The sequence below is a fragment of the Cajanus cajan genome, chromosome 8 (genome assembly GCF_000230855.2).
Source record: "Cajanus cajan strain Asha chromosome 8, NIPB_CcT2T_4, whole genome shotgun sequence".
NCBI classification, from domain to species: Eukaryota; Viridiplantae; Streptophyta; class Magnoliopsida; order Fabales; family Fabaceae; genus Cajanus; species Cajanus cajan.
In genome coordinates, this window is record NC_138524.1 from 21,557,957 (window position 1) to 21,576,178 (window position 18,222).

Sequence of the window (18,222 nt, forward strand, 5' to 3'; positions counted from 1 at the left end):
AACCATTCAACCAAACATATATAGTGATCATCATTATGTTTAAACATACATATCAATATAGCAAAAAATAGGTAGATATGTGTACAAAAATCAACATCACTACTGAACCAAAAAAACTACCAAGTCCATAAAGTGCACATGACAAAAAAAAAGCACCAAGTACTTAAGTTCCTAAAATGCTAGTATTTAAGAATGGCGACGGCGTCGACATAGGGGACCCTCCTCATCCAGTGGCTGCTGATCAAATTCCTCATCATAATGAGGATGTAACCGACTAGTACCAGTTGAACTGGCTCCAGATTGACGGTCCAGCACCAACTGTAACTGTTGCTGCATCAATTTCATTTGCTCTTCTAACTTTGCATACTTCTCATTTACAGCATCAGCTCGTGCAGTCGCTGCATCAGCTCGTGCAGTTGTTGCATCAGCTCGCTCAGTTGCATGTTGAACCTCTTGGCGTAATGCCTCTGTCTCAGCAGAATGGTGATGTGTATGACTGGTAGCCTGAACAAATAAAGAGACCTGTGTAAGAGAGGACACACCCTGACGTATGTTAGAAGCTAGATCTCCCGTGCCATAACATCGACCCCTACTCTTGCCTCCTGCTACTTCCTTCCAACACTGAATCTTTTTCACCCCATTTACAGGTAACTGACTGTTGGACCCCTCAACACCCTCCAATTGAATCACTCTCAACCGCTCGTGATATTTTTCCTAGTCAATTATAATGCATGTCAGAAATTAGAAATATGTAAGTTTAAAAATTGAAATTGTAATGAAATTATTTTTGTATAAGGTACATATGTATCACGAGCACGGTCATCAACCCAGCTACCAGTTTTCTTTGTGTGAGTGGCCACAAATAGCTCGTCCGGATCTAGAGGTCGACCATATTTACGCTCCTTTAAGAAATGTAAATAAATATAAGCAATATTTTATATAATTTCATTATATATGGGAATTTACACAAGTCATGAACAATACTTACTAGGCCTAACGCAACCTCAAGATGAGACTTACGTCCCGTTGTGTGCAATGCTCCACCTCTAGTAGAAGCCCGATTATTTTTATTTCGGGTAGATTTTTCTTTGAATTTGTTGCTGTCCCAATACTTAAGAAGATCATCCCAAGCTTGTTCTCCTATCCAATGTGGCCTAACCCCTTTACACCTTGCTTTGGTAAGCATATCACGAAGGCGTTTTTTGACTTTCTTTGCATACACCTTTCTAATCTCCCATTCGTGATGTGGTGCCCAAGTAATTCTTGCCTAAAACAAATAAAGAAAATAAGTATCAATTTCATCAAAATATATTAATAAATATTTAAATACATAAAAAATTAACATATAGTCACCGTGAATTCTGTCCACCATTTGACTTGCACATCCTCTTGAACAACATCATAACAATGATAAGGACCCCTAAATTGTGACTTAATTGCATGACCAATTGCCGCAATAGGGTGAGTATTAGGGATCCATCTGTAAAATATTCAAATCTAATGTTAAGCATTAAGTTCATTAATATTCAAATCCAATTTGACTATGTTGGATTGTTACTGTTATCCTTTTACAAGAATAATCAGGAAATTTTACAAGTTCTACCAACAAATAATGGTAGAACTACACATTTTTCATTGATCTCTAAATTTAAATTTTCTCCATTAGTTATTTAATGGCTTACAACCTTTAATTGTGCATAATAGCTCTATTATGCTAGCTTTTGTATGTCATTAATAAACAATAGCTTTGTTATGCTATCTTTTTTTGGTCTAGTTAATCCACATTTTAAGAAGGGATTGTTTAAGTGAAATATGTCTAAAGCAAGTATAGTTTAAAACTAATAATAGGTTAAAAAAATTGCTCAACAAATTTTAAACCGGTTTATACATTAAAACCGCTTAATTTAAAATTGATTATAAAGCAAGCAACCAAGTCACCAATATAAAAATGTTCTAAACTAGTTATACCAAACCTTAACCATCAATAAAAATGTTCTATGTACAATATATAGAAGACAAATTTAAATTCATTTAAGAAATAGTGCACTAGGAAAATTTTGCTAGTTACACAACACATATGCTAGAAGTAAGATCAATTTTTAATGTATCCATTAAATCTACAACAAATGAGAAAGCTAAGGAGAAGGAGTACCACTAGCAGTTTTTCCCTTGCAACTTGTATGAAATATCAATGACCTGTAAAAGAATAAAATGCACATTACATTAAATTAAAACAAAATAATCCCATTAAAAACTTATTTATACTTTCGCATCACATAAATATGACTACAAATTATGTACGCCATTACCTGAATGATATGGCTTTAATAAAATTGGTGTCAACCTGCAACATGGCCAATAAGAAATTAAAGAAAGCCCTAAATCTATATAATGATATTACTCTAGTTCATCACATACTTGGTGAATTAGGAATGAAAAATAGGAGAATTTGTGTAACTCCTAAAATCAGACTTTATCAATTTATACACATATTCAAAAATAAGAACTCATAAGTTATAACATTGAATAATTACACTACAAATTGCACCATATTATAAGACTTTAACCAATTTATATCTATCAACACTACTAGAAAAATTAAAATTAGAGAGGGAACAAATCCGTCACTAATTTTGATAAAATCCGTCACAAATCAATTAGTGACGGAATTTGTGACGGAAATGATTCCGTCACAAAATTTGGCGTCACAAAATATTTAGTGACGGATTATTTTCTCCGTCACAATTAGTGACGGAAATAAGGCATCACAAACAGTATAATTTCCGTCACTAATTTCTAATAATAAATGTTTAGAAATTAATAAAAATTCGTCGCAATTTGTGAGGGATTAAATCCCTCGCAATTTGTGAGGGATTAAATCCGTCACAAACTGTGATGACTTTAATTAAGTAGAATCAGTCACAATTTGCGAGGGATTTAATCCTTCGCAATTTGTGAGGGATTAAATCCGTCACAAACTGTGATGACTTTAATTAAGTAGAATCCGTCACAATTTGCGACGCCAGAATGCCGTCACAATTTGCGACGGATTTTATCCGTCACTAACTGGGATGAATCCCTCACTAACTGTTGATGACTAAATTTGAGAAAACCATTGTTTTTAAGAGTCTGGTAATCGATTACCTACACATGTAATCGATTACTAGACAATGAAAATCATATGTTCGAAATTTACTTATTAAAAGGTTCTCTGGTAATCGATTACCCATTTCTTTGTAATCGATTACCAGAAGATGAAAATTCCAAATTTGAATTTAAACTTTACAACTTGAAAATAAACCGTTGTAATCGATTACTAAGTCTTGTAATCGATTACCAGAGCCTATTATTCTAGGCTAAACACTACAAGAAAAATCAGCATTATCTACGGAAAAAATCCGTAGATAATGATGAAAATCCGTAGACCCTAAACCCTAAACCCTTCAAACAATACACATGAAGCAACCTAATTTTACTAAGCTGGATTGCTTGATGACCTTATACCTATCTACCAAACATACAATTAATAGAGGCAACATGTTGAAAATTCCAAATCAAATCATACAAAAATTCAAATACAGGGGAAAAAATTCTTAAAATTGATTACCTTTTTTCCCAGCCTAACAAAAATTCAAATACAGGGGGAAAATTCTTAAAATTAATAAAATCCAAGACAGAGCATAGGTAATAAACCTGCTTCTTTTTCTTCTTGGGTCTTCTCTTCCTCCGAGGTTTGTGAGCATCAGAGTTGGAACTTAGACTACTACCATGACTTGTCCCTGATCTTAAGGATCCCCTTACTTTGAAGTCTGAGCTGCTTTTGCTATTTGATGTGTTGTTCGATGTAGAAACCTCAGATCTCTGCATAGATGAATTTTGACCAGAAGATGACCCAAACCTTGACAACTTCATGTTTGAAGGACGAGGTGGAGGCATCAAAGCTCTAGCAGAAATCAGCCTCTATAAAAAGGTTGAAGATATTCAAAATTTGCAAAATAGTTTGTGACTATATATTTCATAGCATAGAATAATGGGAATTAAAACACAGTTGCTACTCTTACTGTCAGACCTGATTTTTTTCATCACTGGACATGCCAGACACGCCTTTACCAGAAGCACTGGAAGCCTGCTCCCTGCAACCAATAGAAAATTTTATATAGCAAATTCCGTCAAAATAAAATATGTTTGCTGCATCTTAATCATTAATGCAAATTTCCAAAAACAAATGCATTTGGAATATTTTCCTAGCATAATGCTGGACAAACGCCAGAAGTTTCATAAATAAATGTGGCTTCGACTTCATTAATACCAACATCACAAGTGAGGGTTGATTCCGCTACTCTTCTTTTAACATTCTAATTCTCCTTTACCTTAATGCACGCAGGGTATATATGAAATTCTCATTGTTAGAATTGCTAAAGGATTAAAACATCCCCACTGACCTTGTGCTTTTGTCTGTCCATTCATCATCTGCATCTGCTTCATCACTAGAACTCCCAGCAAGGAAAAAATCATCATCACTCAGATCCAAAAGACCGTCATCCTCACTGCCAGTCTCTGCCATTCTGTGAATCTTGAGCAGATGGATCAGCTCCAGCTGCAAGCAATATCTTCACCAGTTCTCTCCCCTCTATATATTTGGCATGAACAAACAAAATCAGATAATTCATCTATTTCTCAAAAGAGAATAAATAGCATAAATGATATTAAAATAACCATGTATTAACTCTCAAATTTGAAATATGAATGCAAATTTATTCTAGTATGCATAGGAACTGAATCAAATTTAAAAGATCCAATGAAGAATATAAAAGCACATTTCAAATATACATTAAAATTTAAAATAATTAACTGAATAAAATAGGAACTGAATATGCATAGGAACTGAATAAAATAAAAACAAAAATAATCATTTTTCCTTAAGATCATAAATTTTTCCACAATTGAAGATCCGATGAAGAATATAAAAGAGTTGTAAAGACAGAACATCTTTTATAAAATAAAATTAGATATTCATATTCTGACATAAGTCCAAGTGATCATAGCTAGCACTATAGTAACAAATCAGAAACACGTTAATTTCAAACATCATGCACAACCTACAATTGCAAAACTTACACCAACAATTGGATGAGTTGGCTTCACACGTAAAGCTGGCGAGGTTAGTATAATTCCTTCCACCATTACTTCAATATGAGGATGAGAAGCCGCCTACACAGAATTTGTAGAAATTAAACTTCAAAATTCATCAAAGACAAATTTAATCACAAAAGGTATAATACATAAGATTTAAGCCCTTACTTTCAAGACCACAGCCCCACCAGTGGAGTGACCAAAGAGAAAGCATGGAATCCCAGGATTATCTGATCTAATCTTTTCCAGGAAAGCACCCTATCCATGGCATTACAATCAGTATGTAAATTACACAGCAAAAATCACTGACTGACATTTGAAATACAATAATATAATATATCTCCCAAGGAAAACAAGCAAAGAATAGCACAAAATATTTGAACGATGGATACATACTTACTATACTATTGAGACAACGTCAAAATAAATATAACTAGCAAGAAAAAAAAATAGCAAGTTAACTAAGACACCTTCACTACCTTATACTCTTAAGAATTAAAGATTAACATGCATTTGAACTTTACGCAATAGCTTATTTCACTTCTTACGTCTCAATGTTTGAAATGGTAGGAAAACTATCGACGCCTAAAACATTTTTCCATTCTAAGAACTACCATCACCAACAAAAACATATGCCACGAACGAGTCTATATTCATACAAATTGAAGAAAGTATATATATTACTTACTGTGTCTGCAACCACATGATCAAGAGAAGGAACATAACCATGTAATCCATCACTACCACCATGACCTGTAACAAACAGACAAATCACCCCAAATTCATCACAAAATGATAAGGGTAGGAATGCATTAGATTAAAAAGTATTGTGTACCAATGAGGATCACAGTGGGAGTAAATGGAAAAAGAAATCTCAAATTACCAATCCAGTCCATCGCATAGACACCAAAGTTGCATGAGGTTAATTGTCTTGCAAATTCCGCATATCTGCCACTGAAAAATGAGTACCAAGTCAGAAGTTGTGGGATAAATCCTATTATCTTACATTAGAAATAACAAAAGGAAAAAGATTTTAATGTTTTGACAATGACCTGAAAAATCAAACTTGGAAAACAAAAAGCAGACTACACTAGTCCCACAATGAAAAACAACTATTAAGCCCAGAAAGAATGCAGTTTCACAAAAAAAGTAGACCAAGCAAGATTACCTGTGTTCATTAAGCCCGTGAATGATGATCAGAATACCCCTGTAAGAACAAAAGGGAAAATAACTTGAGCCAAGTGTTAAACAAAGCAACACGACTGCAGGGAACAAAGAGCTAGCTATCCATGCTAACAAGAAAACAAAGCACGGGCAATGAACAGGAGCTTTCTCGAATTCAGATCCTCGCCATTTCTTGTACATTTCTTGTATATTTTACCTATGATTATGTAAAATTTTAGTCGAATCTTGGAGATCAGCAGCGTCCCCATGCTGGAGCCAGTCCCTCCCCCAAGCGAATGACACACCTGAAACCCTACATCAACAACAACAATAACAATCACCGATTAACAACTGAATGAAGAAGGAGCGAATGAATGGATCATGAATCAGTACCTTGCAAGCAATCGCAATTCTCGGCTTCTTTGCGGACGACATCGAGGACGGAGTCGATGAGTTCAGCGCCTTCGGTGTAGTGGCCCTTGGCCTAGTTTTTGCCGGCGCCGGACTGGCCGAAGACGAAGTTGTCGGGGCGGAAGATCTGGCCGCAGGGGCCGGATCTGACGGAGTCCATGGTGCCAGGCTCCAGATCCATGAGGACGGCGCGTGGGACGTACCTTCCGCCGCTAGTCGAGTTAGAGGTCGGAGTCGTCGCTGTACCTGCCGGTGTGGTCGATGCTGTGCTCGTTGCATATCATCTCCCAGAACTTGGCGCCGATCTGGTTCCCGCACCTAATGTTGTTCACGGAGAAGGAGAAGGGGCTGCAACGCGGGTAAGCATATGGGTCTATGTGCTATTGCAGTGATGGAGATTCTTCAATATTCGCGAACCTCTCTGCATACCCGAACGGAGAGCTGTCTCTTTGCTAACCTGAACTAAGAAGACCAGTAGAAACCCCAAGCACGAATGAAGGAACGAAGAAGACCAGTAGGAACGAATGAAGCAAGAAGCCTGAACCCTAATAAAAGTCTATTATATATTAATGATATTAATAAATTTAACTTTTTAAAAAAATTAACAAATTTATTTTCAAATATATTACTACGAGTATTTTTTAATTTACATGATAAAAATATGTTTTTTTCTCGTTATCATTAAACAGGTTTCCGTAAACATGATCAAAACACTCTTATTTTGTCTCTTTCTCATAAATAGGTTTCCCGTAGGAACCTATAGAGCACTTTAATACATATCAAAACATGATCATTCTCAAAATCAACCACATATCTACAAAATATTATCCAAAAAGTATTATAATAAATAATGAAATTAAATAAATTAAATCTTATAATAGTTATTTTTTTCATAATTCTAAATTAAATATTCTAATTATTTTATAATAAATAAAAATGAAAATATAATAAAATATGTTAACTGATATTTTAAATAAAATATATTAAAATATTATAATCAAAAGAAATTTAATATTAAATCAAAATATTATATAAATCATAACTAAAATTATAATAAATATTCTGATATTAAATTTATTATATATTAAAATTAATTACATATTTGTATCAAAGAAATTGCTCTAGATTTTAGATTTTATTTATTATGTTTTATAATAAATAAAATCCAATATTAAATCAAAAGATTATAACAATCATAACTCAAATCCAGGTAAATATCTTTCATAATCAAAAGAAATCCAATATTAAATCAAAAGATAATAAAAATTATAAATAAAATATTTATAAATTTTTTAATATTAAATTTAGTATATATTAAAATTAATTAATTAAATATTTGTATTTAAGAAATTGTTACAGATTTTAGATATATATTTTATTAAATTAATTAAAAATTAATTATATTTTATCACTTTTTAATCAAGTGAGTGAATGATAATGAATTAACTAAAATTCTAAAATATATTTTAATTAAAAATAATTTTTTGGTAAATACGGTAACTAAAAAGTATTATAATCAATAACTTACAAATCTTAATTATATATTATCTTTAATATAAATTTTACTCAATTCATTAAATCTCTAAAAATTATTATATAAGATCTTAAAGAAGTTATTTCTTAAAACATATCATTATTCGAATTCATTGAATGTTTAATGTTAATTATAATTAAGATCTTATTATATAAAAACTTATTATATAATATATCTTAAATAAGTTATTTCTTAATCATATATATATATATATATATATATATATATATATATAAGTGATTTGTAATGTACGAATTTTTATTATTTATATATACTTTATTTTAGTTATATCATTATTCAATATAAAATTTTTAATACATTTCCTCACATTTTGAGTGTAACATTTATAAAACTCTAAATATATAAATGCACTTAATACCAGAAAAATTTGATAAAGGGTAATACAATAAATTCAACAATAAAATATTAATATAAACTTTAATATAAATCTTAATTAAGAATACTTAAGTGTCACTCTCCTTCTTTGTATGATACTCTATATATAGTTAACTTGGCCGGTTCCCTCTAGCATTTAATATTGCATTTAAGTTTTATCTAAAAATAAATATATTATCCATTATCTTGTCAACACATTTCTAAAAAGTGAAGAAGACGAAAGGGAGGATTTATTTTATTATTTATTTTCAAAAAAATTTAACCAAATTTTACATTAAATTATTAATTATAGTCATTTTTTAACTAAGTTATTTAATTTTAGTTTTTATAATCATTTTTTTATTATTTTTATACTGAATTTAAATTTATTTCGTAACAGTAGACGGAACGGGCCGTTTTAAAAGTGAAACGGGCCGTTCCGGAATAACAAAAATGCCCTATATTGGAGAAGCAGAACGGCCCGTTCTGCTGGTTGTGAGAACGGGCCGTTCTATTTCTCCAATTTTGGGCATTTTTCTTATTCCGGAACGGCCCGTTTCACTTTTGAAACGGCCCGTTCCGGCCACCAGCAATTTTGAGTTATTACATATTCAACTTATTAAAAATCTAAATTTAAGATATTTCTATTTATCAAATTCATTTTTTTTATATAAAATAACATAAATATAAATTATCGTTTCAATAATTTCTAAATTCATTTTTAAAAATTTAAATATATAATCATATTTTATTATAAATTCAATTTTAAAATTAGCCTAATTTTGAATTTTGAAATTTATATAATTCTTATGGTTTTTTAATTAAAAAATTCAAATAACTAAATTTATGTTATTTTGAATATTTTATTTAGAAATTTGATTTCATTTGAGTTTTTTCCAAAAAAAAATTATAAATAAAATCTACAATAAATTATTACGTTTAGTCATTTTTTATAATCTAAATCATGTTTACTCATTTTTAAAAAAAATCAATTTAAACTTATTTATAACTTAACTAAAGATAAAAGAAATACAAAGGTTTTGGTCTCCACTTTATTAAAAAATAACCTCCATGTAGTAGTTTTGTTGGTTATCCAATTTTACAGTTTTGTTGGTTTTTATAATAAAAATAAGACATAATTTAAAACAGATAAATTATTGACGGTTGAAAGAGGATGGAGCAAAGCAATTCTTGCATTTCAAAATCAAAGTGTTTAGGGTTTATCGAATATGCATTCCAATTCATCACAGTAGTAGTACTTTCTATTTTCATTCGAATTAAATCTTCGATATAAGGTTCCCAACCTCTCCATGTTCTTGTTAATCGAATTCATAACGACCATGTGTTACTGTCAAACCCATGGTTGAGTCAAGTACTATGGTATTGATAAAAATTTATTCACTAGAGTGTGGGATTGTTTCTCATAATTTGTTAGATATGACTCAATGAAGGGTTTCAAGATATCTTGTTTTCTTACTTTTTTCCTTCATTTAGAAGCAATTAAAGTTAAAAAAAATAATTAAAAACTTGTAAATTATCCTTGTCACTTTTAAATCTAAATTACATTAATTTATAGTTTGTTTTTAAACATAAAAATAAAGAAATTAAAAGATATTATTTTATTAACATAAAATAAGAAACTTTTAATTTTTTAACTAAAAATTTACACTTTAAAATTATAAAATTATGACATTAGAAAGACATTTTTCAATAAACAACTAAACTAAAAAACAACGTGTATTATAATTTTCATTAATACTATATTATTTGTCTATTCATACATACATATATATATATATACATACATACATATGTATTATAATTTTCATTAATACTATATTATACTCTCATTAAAAATTTCATAATTTTACTATATATACATACATACATATATATATATATATATACAATATTTTAAAATTATATTATTTGTCTATTCAAATCAACGTGTATTATAATTTTCATTAATATATCAAATTGTAACATCCCGAATTTTTTATTAGTATAATTGTTTATTATTACTAAATAAATAAAATTTATATATTATTATTTTTATAATATTATTGATGAATTAATATCAATAATATTATTAGTGTATTTATAGATAAACTCATAATTTGATAAATATAACTTATTATATATTAATATACTTTTACTAAATTATAAGTATATTAATTATAAATATACATATCTTATCTAGTATATTTATATTTTTGTAAAATTATATTAACATATACTAAGTTATATTTATCAAATTATGAGTTTATCTATAAATATACTAAAAATATTATTGATATTAATTTATTAGCAATATTAAATTATTAATAATATATACATTTTATTTATTTAGTAATATTAAATATATATCATTTGTTACATTAATAAAAAATTATAGTATATGCTAACTTAAATAAGCAAATAATTATATAATTTTAAATTATTATATATATATATATATATTAAAATTTTAAAATTATTAAATTTTTAATGGGAGACATTCAAATTGTACAATTATGATATTTGAGGGACTAAAATTGTTCAATTAAAAATTAAAGAACTAAAATTGCACAATTACAATTATTTAGGGACTAAAATTATCCAATTAAAACCTTAGGGATCAAAATTGCACAATTACAATACTTGAGGGAAAAAAAATGTAATTAAGCCAAAATTAAATTAATACTCTTTTTTTTTTTTTTAATTTCACAAGTTTTTTTTTAAAATATTTTTAATGAATGTCTTAATTTCTTATGCTCAAAATTGACAATTTTTTATTTAATTAAATAAATTTCATAATTTTTTCAGTCTTTTAATGAAATAAAATATTTTTATTTTTATTATTATTTTTTAAAAATATTTAACATATTTTCTTTAATTATGCATAATTCTTAAATATAAAAGTTTCATAAATAAAATTTAATATTTTGAGAGGGAATAATTCGTCACAAATTTTTTCACAAAATATTTTAACCTATTTGTGACGGAATTTTGAGAGGGAAAAATCTGTCACTAAAATTTTTTTATTTAGTGACGAAATTTGTGACGGATTTTTTAGAGACGAAGTTTATTCCGTCACAAAATCCGTCACAAACATTTTTTTTTTGTTTAGTGATGAAATTTGTGACGGATTTTTAGAGACGAAAATTTTTCCGTCACAAAATCTGTCACAAAATTTTTATTTTTTATTTAGTGACGAAATTTGTGACGGATTTTTAGAGACGAAATATATTCCGTCACAAAATCCGTCACAAAATTCAATAAATGCTAATCCGTCACAAAACTTAAAATTCCCTCACAAAATGCGTCACTATTAGCGACGCTATTTTTTCCGTCACAAAATTCGTCACAAATATTAATTTTTCTAGTAGTGCAACCAAAAATGCTCAGCCTTCTCAAAAATATCTCTAACATAGGCACAAAAGAAGTAATTCATGCACCAAACAACCTTCTCAATCAAAATGAATAGATATCTAATAGAGTTAGTATTTTAAAATTGTTAAGTCTTCTCAAATTATAAAGATTTTTACATGCTAGATATCTAACAAAGCCATGTAGCCAAACATTTACATATAGGTAGAGTTTACACAAAACACATATTGTTCATAATTTGTACAACTCAAAATATATAGAGTTCAATCACAACACTTTAGTGAGTCTTTTAGACTCACATGTATAACAACAAAAAAGCTAATCAAAACTAAAATTAAAATCACCTATACACTCCAATTGGATAAAAATAATAGCTTGCATCATGTATAAGCACCTCTTGTTTGAGCCTTTTCAAGAGTGCTCTTGAACTTCCTTATGCATGAGCACATGTTGTTTGAGCTTTTTCAAGAGTGCCCTTGAACCTTTCCCTCTGCATAAGCACATGCACAATTCTTGTTAGTGTTTCCAATGGATGTTAAAACACTTAACATTTTTTCAGGTTTATAGTATGATTGATTAAAAAATTTGACAGCTAACATAAACCTTAGGCTACATGCATACTATCATGTTATTTTCTGTGCAAGTAATGAAATTCAAACATGAGATCTTAATGATTGAGAGATGAATTTTAAATCTAACATGTTCCGTTTATAATTATGACCATTCATTTTTAACACTTAGCAGTTTTTGGGCAAAAATTGTCCGTATGTGTACGTGGCTTTCTAATCATTATTGTGTTTATAATTATAAAGTCTCTCCAAAAGCTTCAAAATTTACTTAATCCCTTTATATCTATTAAAACCATATGGATCTAAATCATGGTACATTGAAAAAAATAATAGGTATAAGATATAGGATGATAACCAATCTAACTTCATGTTTCTAATCTAATGTATGAATTTGAAATACGATGCGGTTTTGTTACTGTTATTAAACCCTCTTTGAAAATAGACCAACAATGCTTCTAATTGTTTTCAACTAATTCTAATAAGGATTTATAAAACTTAAAACCAAGTAGAATGTTGGCTGATGTTATATTGAAGAGTCAGATAGAGATTCAAATCACTTACTCTCATAAAAGATAATTGTAGTCCTAAACCAAAAAAGACAAGGATCAAATGCTAGCTTTTGGTTCTGCATTATCTCTCAATTATAATTATAATTCTATTCATACATTGTCCATGACTATGAGTGTTGTTGCATTGATGGAAATTGAAAGGTTTTCATGATGTAATGTTGATACCAGAACAGACAGCTAAAGTATTAATTTAAAATCGATTTGTAATCACATAGAACCTAAATTTTGACTGCTCAAGCTTAGAAGAGATGATTAGACTGCATTATGTGTTCTCAACAACCTTGTTTATATTGTGCAGATGAAAGATATAATGTACCAATTATACAAGGCCACGAAGAGCAGCCTAAGGAGTGTTAGGCCAAAAGAAATAAAGCTACTCAAGCATTTGTTAAACATCATAGATCCCGAGGAACGTTTCTCTACATTGGCAACAACTTTCTCTCCTGGTGATGAACTCGAAGCCAAGGACCCTAATGCTCTGTACACGTGAGAGAATTTCCTATTGTTCATTAAAAAAATATCTTTTCTTTAGTGATTGGTCTGATATACTTGTTTAAATTTTATGTGATTAAGCAGCACCCCAAAGGAGTTGCACAAGTGGATTAAGATCATGCTCGATGCATATCATCTGAACAAGAAAGAAACAGATTTGAGAGAAGCCAAGCAGATGACTGACCCTGTGGTAATTCAGAGGCTGTTTATCCTCAAAGATATTATTGAACAAGAATATATGGAAAAAGGTACACCTCAAAAGTCTGAGACGAAAGATGACTCTAAATGAGAAGAAGAGTTTTAAGGTGTTTCCTGTTCCATGTCATTTTTAGATCGAGAGAAGCTGACAAATCATGAAATAAACTGATCAATTTTCTTAGATCACTACATACAATATATTATTGATTTTTTTTTTTGGATAGAGCAGAATCATTATTACTCTACCAATTTCATGAAAGTTTCAGAGAAAAATTTAAACGAACCATATTTTATCAAGAAGCTCATTTGAAAGTTGACACCTTTTTCTCTTATTATTTTGGCTCAACTTTCTTTTTGGTGCTAACCTTGCTAACTTTTCGATATAAAACATTGATATCTTCGGGCTCACTTCCAAGTCTAAGTAAGACTTTAATTTATTTTCATTTGACTTAATGACCTAGTCATTATAGACATTTGACCACAATTGGGTGAAATTAAGTTAAAGGAATAAAAAATAAGCACACTAAATAAAGAAAATTGAGTGAATATGAAATGAAAGAATTCAAAATTATACATTTTGTTTCCATCATATGTACTCTTTAAACGGACAAAAAGAAAAAAAAACAATGTACTCTACTTTATACATTTAATTAAAAGTCAGTATCCTTATTAAGCTAGCAAACATCAAGACAAGAGATGCATACATAGGAAAAAACCAGAGAACTTCAGATTTAACAAACTAAAAACAGTAGGCACCAGTCTTGAACCAAGTGACCAAAATACAAATAACAACTCCAGGGCAGCTCTAGGTCTAAAATCAGATAAAGAAAACATTATATAACTATCAAATATGATGGAAATTAATACGTGAAATTTCTGTGTGTCAATTAATCTAGCATTTGCATCCCTATTATGTAAAGACAAGAGAGTAGAATAGCGAACAAAATTCAAAGTTCACTTTCTCTGTTCTTCGAATTCAGTAAGAATTCCTAGTTCATACTTTACACTTAACACATGGCCACTTCCTCAATATACAATGTTGATCCCGTATACAATATTATCCCTTAATCTCAACCCCTAGTCTGCCAAACGTACAAAATTTAAAATCCAACACATATTAAAACAAAAATACAAAACATTAACTCAACAAAAAGAACATTTTTTCTAAGGTAAGGTTAGAGAGAAAAGTGAAAAATACCTTTGTTATTGAACTTAAGGTTTTGGAAAGTAGTACGATTTTGTCCGAGGAGAAGAGCCCAAGCCTCAATCAAGACCAAGCCAAGAGGTGAGTGTTGCTGGGAAGAGTGGCGAAGGTCGTGAGTGTTGCTAGGAAGGGGGCGTCAGCCACATTAAGACTTAGGGTTCATATTCTGCTTTTGGGAAGGGAAAATTTTACAACCTACGACTCATTAAGAGTGAATACAGAAGAGGTATGAGCCATACTAGGGCTCACGGTTCATGCTTTTCTTCCGGGAAAGGAAAAATTGATGAGTTAGGGTAGATGAAGAAGGGGGCGTTAGACACTCAGGCGCGGGTTCTGTTTAATGTGCAAAAGGTTTTACGAGTTTATTTCGACCCTTTTCAGGTTTTATTATTATAATTAATTTGTTTAATAATTTTTAATTCTTTGTGTCAGCTAAGCAGACACTACTATTTAATATTTAATAATTTTCAACTCTTTGTGTCAGCTAAGCGGACACTAATATTTAATATATTTTTTTTATAAAATAAACTAAGTGACAAATGGGTTTCGTCCATAAATATAAAATATATTAAAATAAAATTATTATTTAGCGTCTATTTTGGCCGACGCAAACAAAATAATTACGAAATAATAAAAAAAATACATAATTATAAATTTTTAAAAATATATAGAGTTGGCTAAACCGACACTAACATCTATTATAATATATATTAAAATAAAATTTATTATTTAGCGTCTGCTTTAACCGACGCAAATCAAATTATTATAAAATAATAAAAAAAAATTACATTATTTTTTTTTATTGTCTGTCTACCGTTGGCTTAGCTGACGCTATATGCGGCTGCTCCACATCCGACGCTGTGTGGCCAACGCTATTTTCGTGCATTCTTGTAGTGTGGGTTGCAGTCATGATGGAGATAAGCAAGCCCTTTAGCTGCTCCATGAGTAATTTTTAGGTGTGTCTTTCAACCAAGTTTTACCTTCAATGAACCTGTGTCCAATGAATCATTATAAGAACAATGGTAATTTTTACATAAAATGAAACTTTTCAATCTAGAGAGAATAAGGTCCAAGGAATCACATTTATTAAAAGAATTTCAAAATATCAAGTAAATATGACCAGTTTCTATAATGTTGAAGAGTTTCTCAAAATTGTTTATAAAATTTGGTGGTTGCACTAACTTGACCAATTGTGATCAATCAAATTTAAGAATTTTGTGGAACATTTGAAATAGAAAAATGTTTGCGTTGTTTACTTACTTGATTCACAGGTTTGTGTGGTAATTTTGTTGAAATCAATTTCCTATTAAGCTATTGGTTCTCTCATATTCCTTTAGAGTTTTGACTTCCAATTATTGCATATTTGTATTATTATCATTGTTCACTCTTAATAATTTTAAAATGGTATAAGCATGACATCACGATGTTTTTCATCCAGCATTGATAAGTTTTCTTTGAATTAACAGTAGAAAAATGAATCCAAGATATATTCCCAGCATAGGTTAGTTATGAATGGAATCCTCATATATGATTTTAGACAAGCAAAGAAAGATAAATCATATAATTTTAAATTTATTACATTATGCTTTAGAAAAGAAGTCATCAAATCTTGGACAGAGTGACTATCAAGTTACAAAAAATACATACAAAATTTGAGTTAATAACTATTATGTTTCCAAGCTTATAAATTGTTTACAAATGTAGGTCAACAGAAATGTGAATTTTGGTGAAATATAAAAATGTTAACAAAAAGAATAACCACATCTTATACTAAAGTTGTCTCAGAAGATATTTGAAACGCCTAATCTAAACATAATCTTAAACAACACAAAACAAGTGAGGCATTTCCTTACAGCATGATTGAATCTTCCAATTTCAAGTTTACAAAATTTGAGGCATGCAACTCAATTCTAAAATTAGAAAATTTAAGTGTAGATCAGCACTAATATTCTTAACATATCAAACAACTATAACAATATTGTCACAACCCGAAAATTTCCGATCTCGCGACCTATGGTTTAGACATCCTTTTAAAAGTCTCATCAATTAAGGAATGTCTGGACACCAAACTAATCCTTAATTAATGGTCTTGAAAAATGAGTTCATGGAGTCGCCACCAATGTTTTACTCAAAACATTGGAAAAAGAAAAGGTTTTTTAAAAGTCCAATAATGGCCTTGATAACCAGAATTGGGTTCGGGGGTCGATTACGTGCAGGGAAGGTATTAAGCACCCCTACAACGCCCTTAATTGATACCCTATGATGAAGTTAACATTATAAATGATAATAATATAAATATTAAATCCCCTTTTATTAGTAATTATTTACATGCTTGAAATTTAAATTCTGCAATTAATCCTAAAATGTCTACATGATTATTTTTATTATAACAATATTTATTATAGAGAAGAAATAAATAAAAAAGGAGAAAAAGATTAACTGAAATACCTCTTGAATGAGCTCTATTGAATTGAATCTTCAAAACAGGAAGATTTTAGGTGCTTTGTAGCAACCCTTCACACTACAATGCCTCACAAAAATCTCAAGAAATACAAAAGGGAGGGAGAGAGAGAAAAAGAGAGAAATTTAGTGCTCTAAGGAGTCTGGACGAAATTTTGGAATCCTTGAGAAATGAGCCCAAGCAGTCTATTTATAGACTTCATAAAGGGTCCAAAACGGGCCATTCCAAAATCAGAACGGCCCGTTCTGGATCTGGCCGTTGAGCCTTATTTTTGTACCCCAGAACGACCCGTTCTGAAATCGGAACGGCCCGTTCCGGGGAACCAGAAAGGCCAGTTCTGAAATGAGAACGGCCCGTTCTGGGTACAAATTTTGGGCCCCTTTTAATATACCAGAACGGCCCGTTCCAATTTAGGAATGACCCGTTCCGATTTAAGGATTTTAACACCTTTTTTAGGTTTGGAACAGTCCGTTCCAATTTTGGAATGGCCCGTTCCAATTTAGGTTTTTTGCCCTTTTTTAAAAACTTGGAACGACCCGTTCCAAATCTAGAACGACCCATTCCGGACTTGGAAACGGCCCGTTCTAATTCTGGAACGGCCCGTTCCGGGCCACTAAAAAGTTGATTTGGGCTTTTGGGCCCTCTGATGTCCTATCCTTTAGCTTGCATGCTTCGGGAGCTCCTTCCCTTCAAAAACAGAGGTCCATTTCCTTGTTTGTAAGCCCCCCGGACGAAATTGGGTG

The 18,222-nt window shown here is 30.3% G+C and overlaps 2 protein-coding genes across 2 annotated transcripts; both read right to left on the bottom strand.

The window, feature by feature from the left end:
* Nucleotides 1-3,588: 3,588 nt before the first annotated feature.
* On the bottom strand, nt 3,589-4,585 carry LOC145950915 (uncharacterized). The gene is made up of 3 exons (XM_083062835.1): nt 4,443-4,585; nt 4,070-4,133; nt 3,589-3,960 (listed from the first exon to the last, which is right to left on the bottom strand). Exons 1-3 carry the CDS (start codon nt 4,562-4,564, stop codon nt 3,604-3,606), a joined length of 543 nt encoding a protein of 180 aa, XP_082918961.1. The 5' UTR covers nt 4,565-4,585; the 3' UTR covers nt 3,589-3,603.
* Nucleotides 4,586-5,114: 529 nt separating this feature from the next.
* On the bottom strand, nt 5,115-13,229 carry LOC109816667 (tubulin beta chain). Its single transcript, XM_083061398.1, is given in 7 exon segments — nt 5,115-5,211; nt 5,302-5,391; nt 5,822-5,886; nt 6,017-6,610; nt 6,691-6,932; nt 6,934-7,088; nt 13,221-13,229. Coding segments are annotated over 4 exon segments (591 nt in total). The 3' UTR covers nt 5,115-5,211; nt 5,302-5,391; nt 5,822-5,886; nt 6,017-6,425.
* Between the last annotated feature and the right edge of the window lie 4,993 nt (nt 13,230-18,222).

What these genes read in the sequence shown, in the direction of transcription:
- LOC145950915 (XM_083062835.1), bottom strand. Translation starts at nt 4,564, where the DNA reads ATGGCAGAGACTGGCAGTGAGGATGACGGTCTTTTGGATCTGAGTGAT. An exon ending in TGGACAGACAAAAGCACAAG is followed by an intron (nt 4,134 to 4,442) that starts GTCAGTGGGGAT and finishes TATTGGTTGCAG; the next exon opens with GGAGCAGGCTTCCAGTGCTT. An exon ending in CCAGTGATGAAAAAAATCAG is followed by an intron (nt 3,961 to 4,069) that starts GTCTGACAGTAA and finishes ACCTTTTTATAG; the next exon opens with AGGCTGATTTCTGCTAGAGC.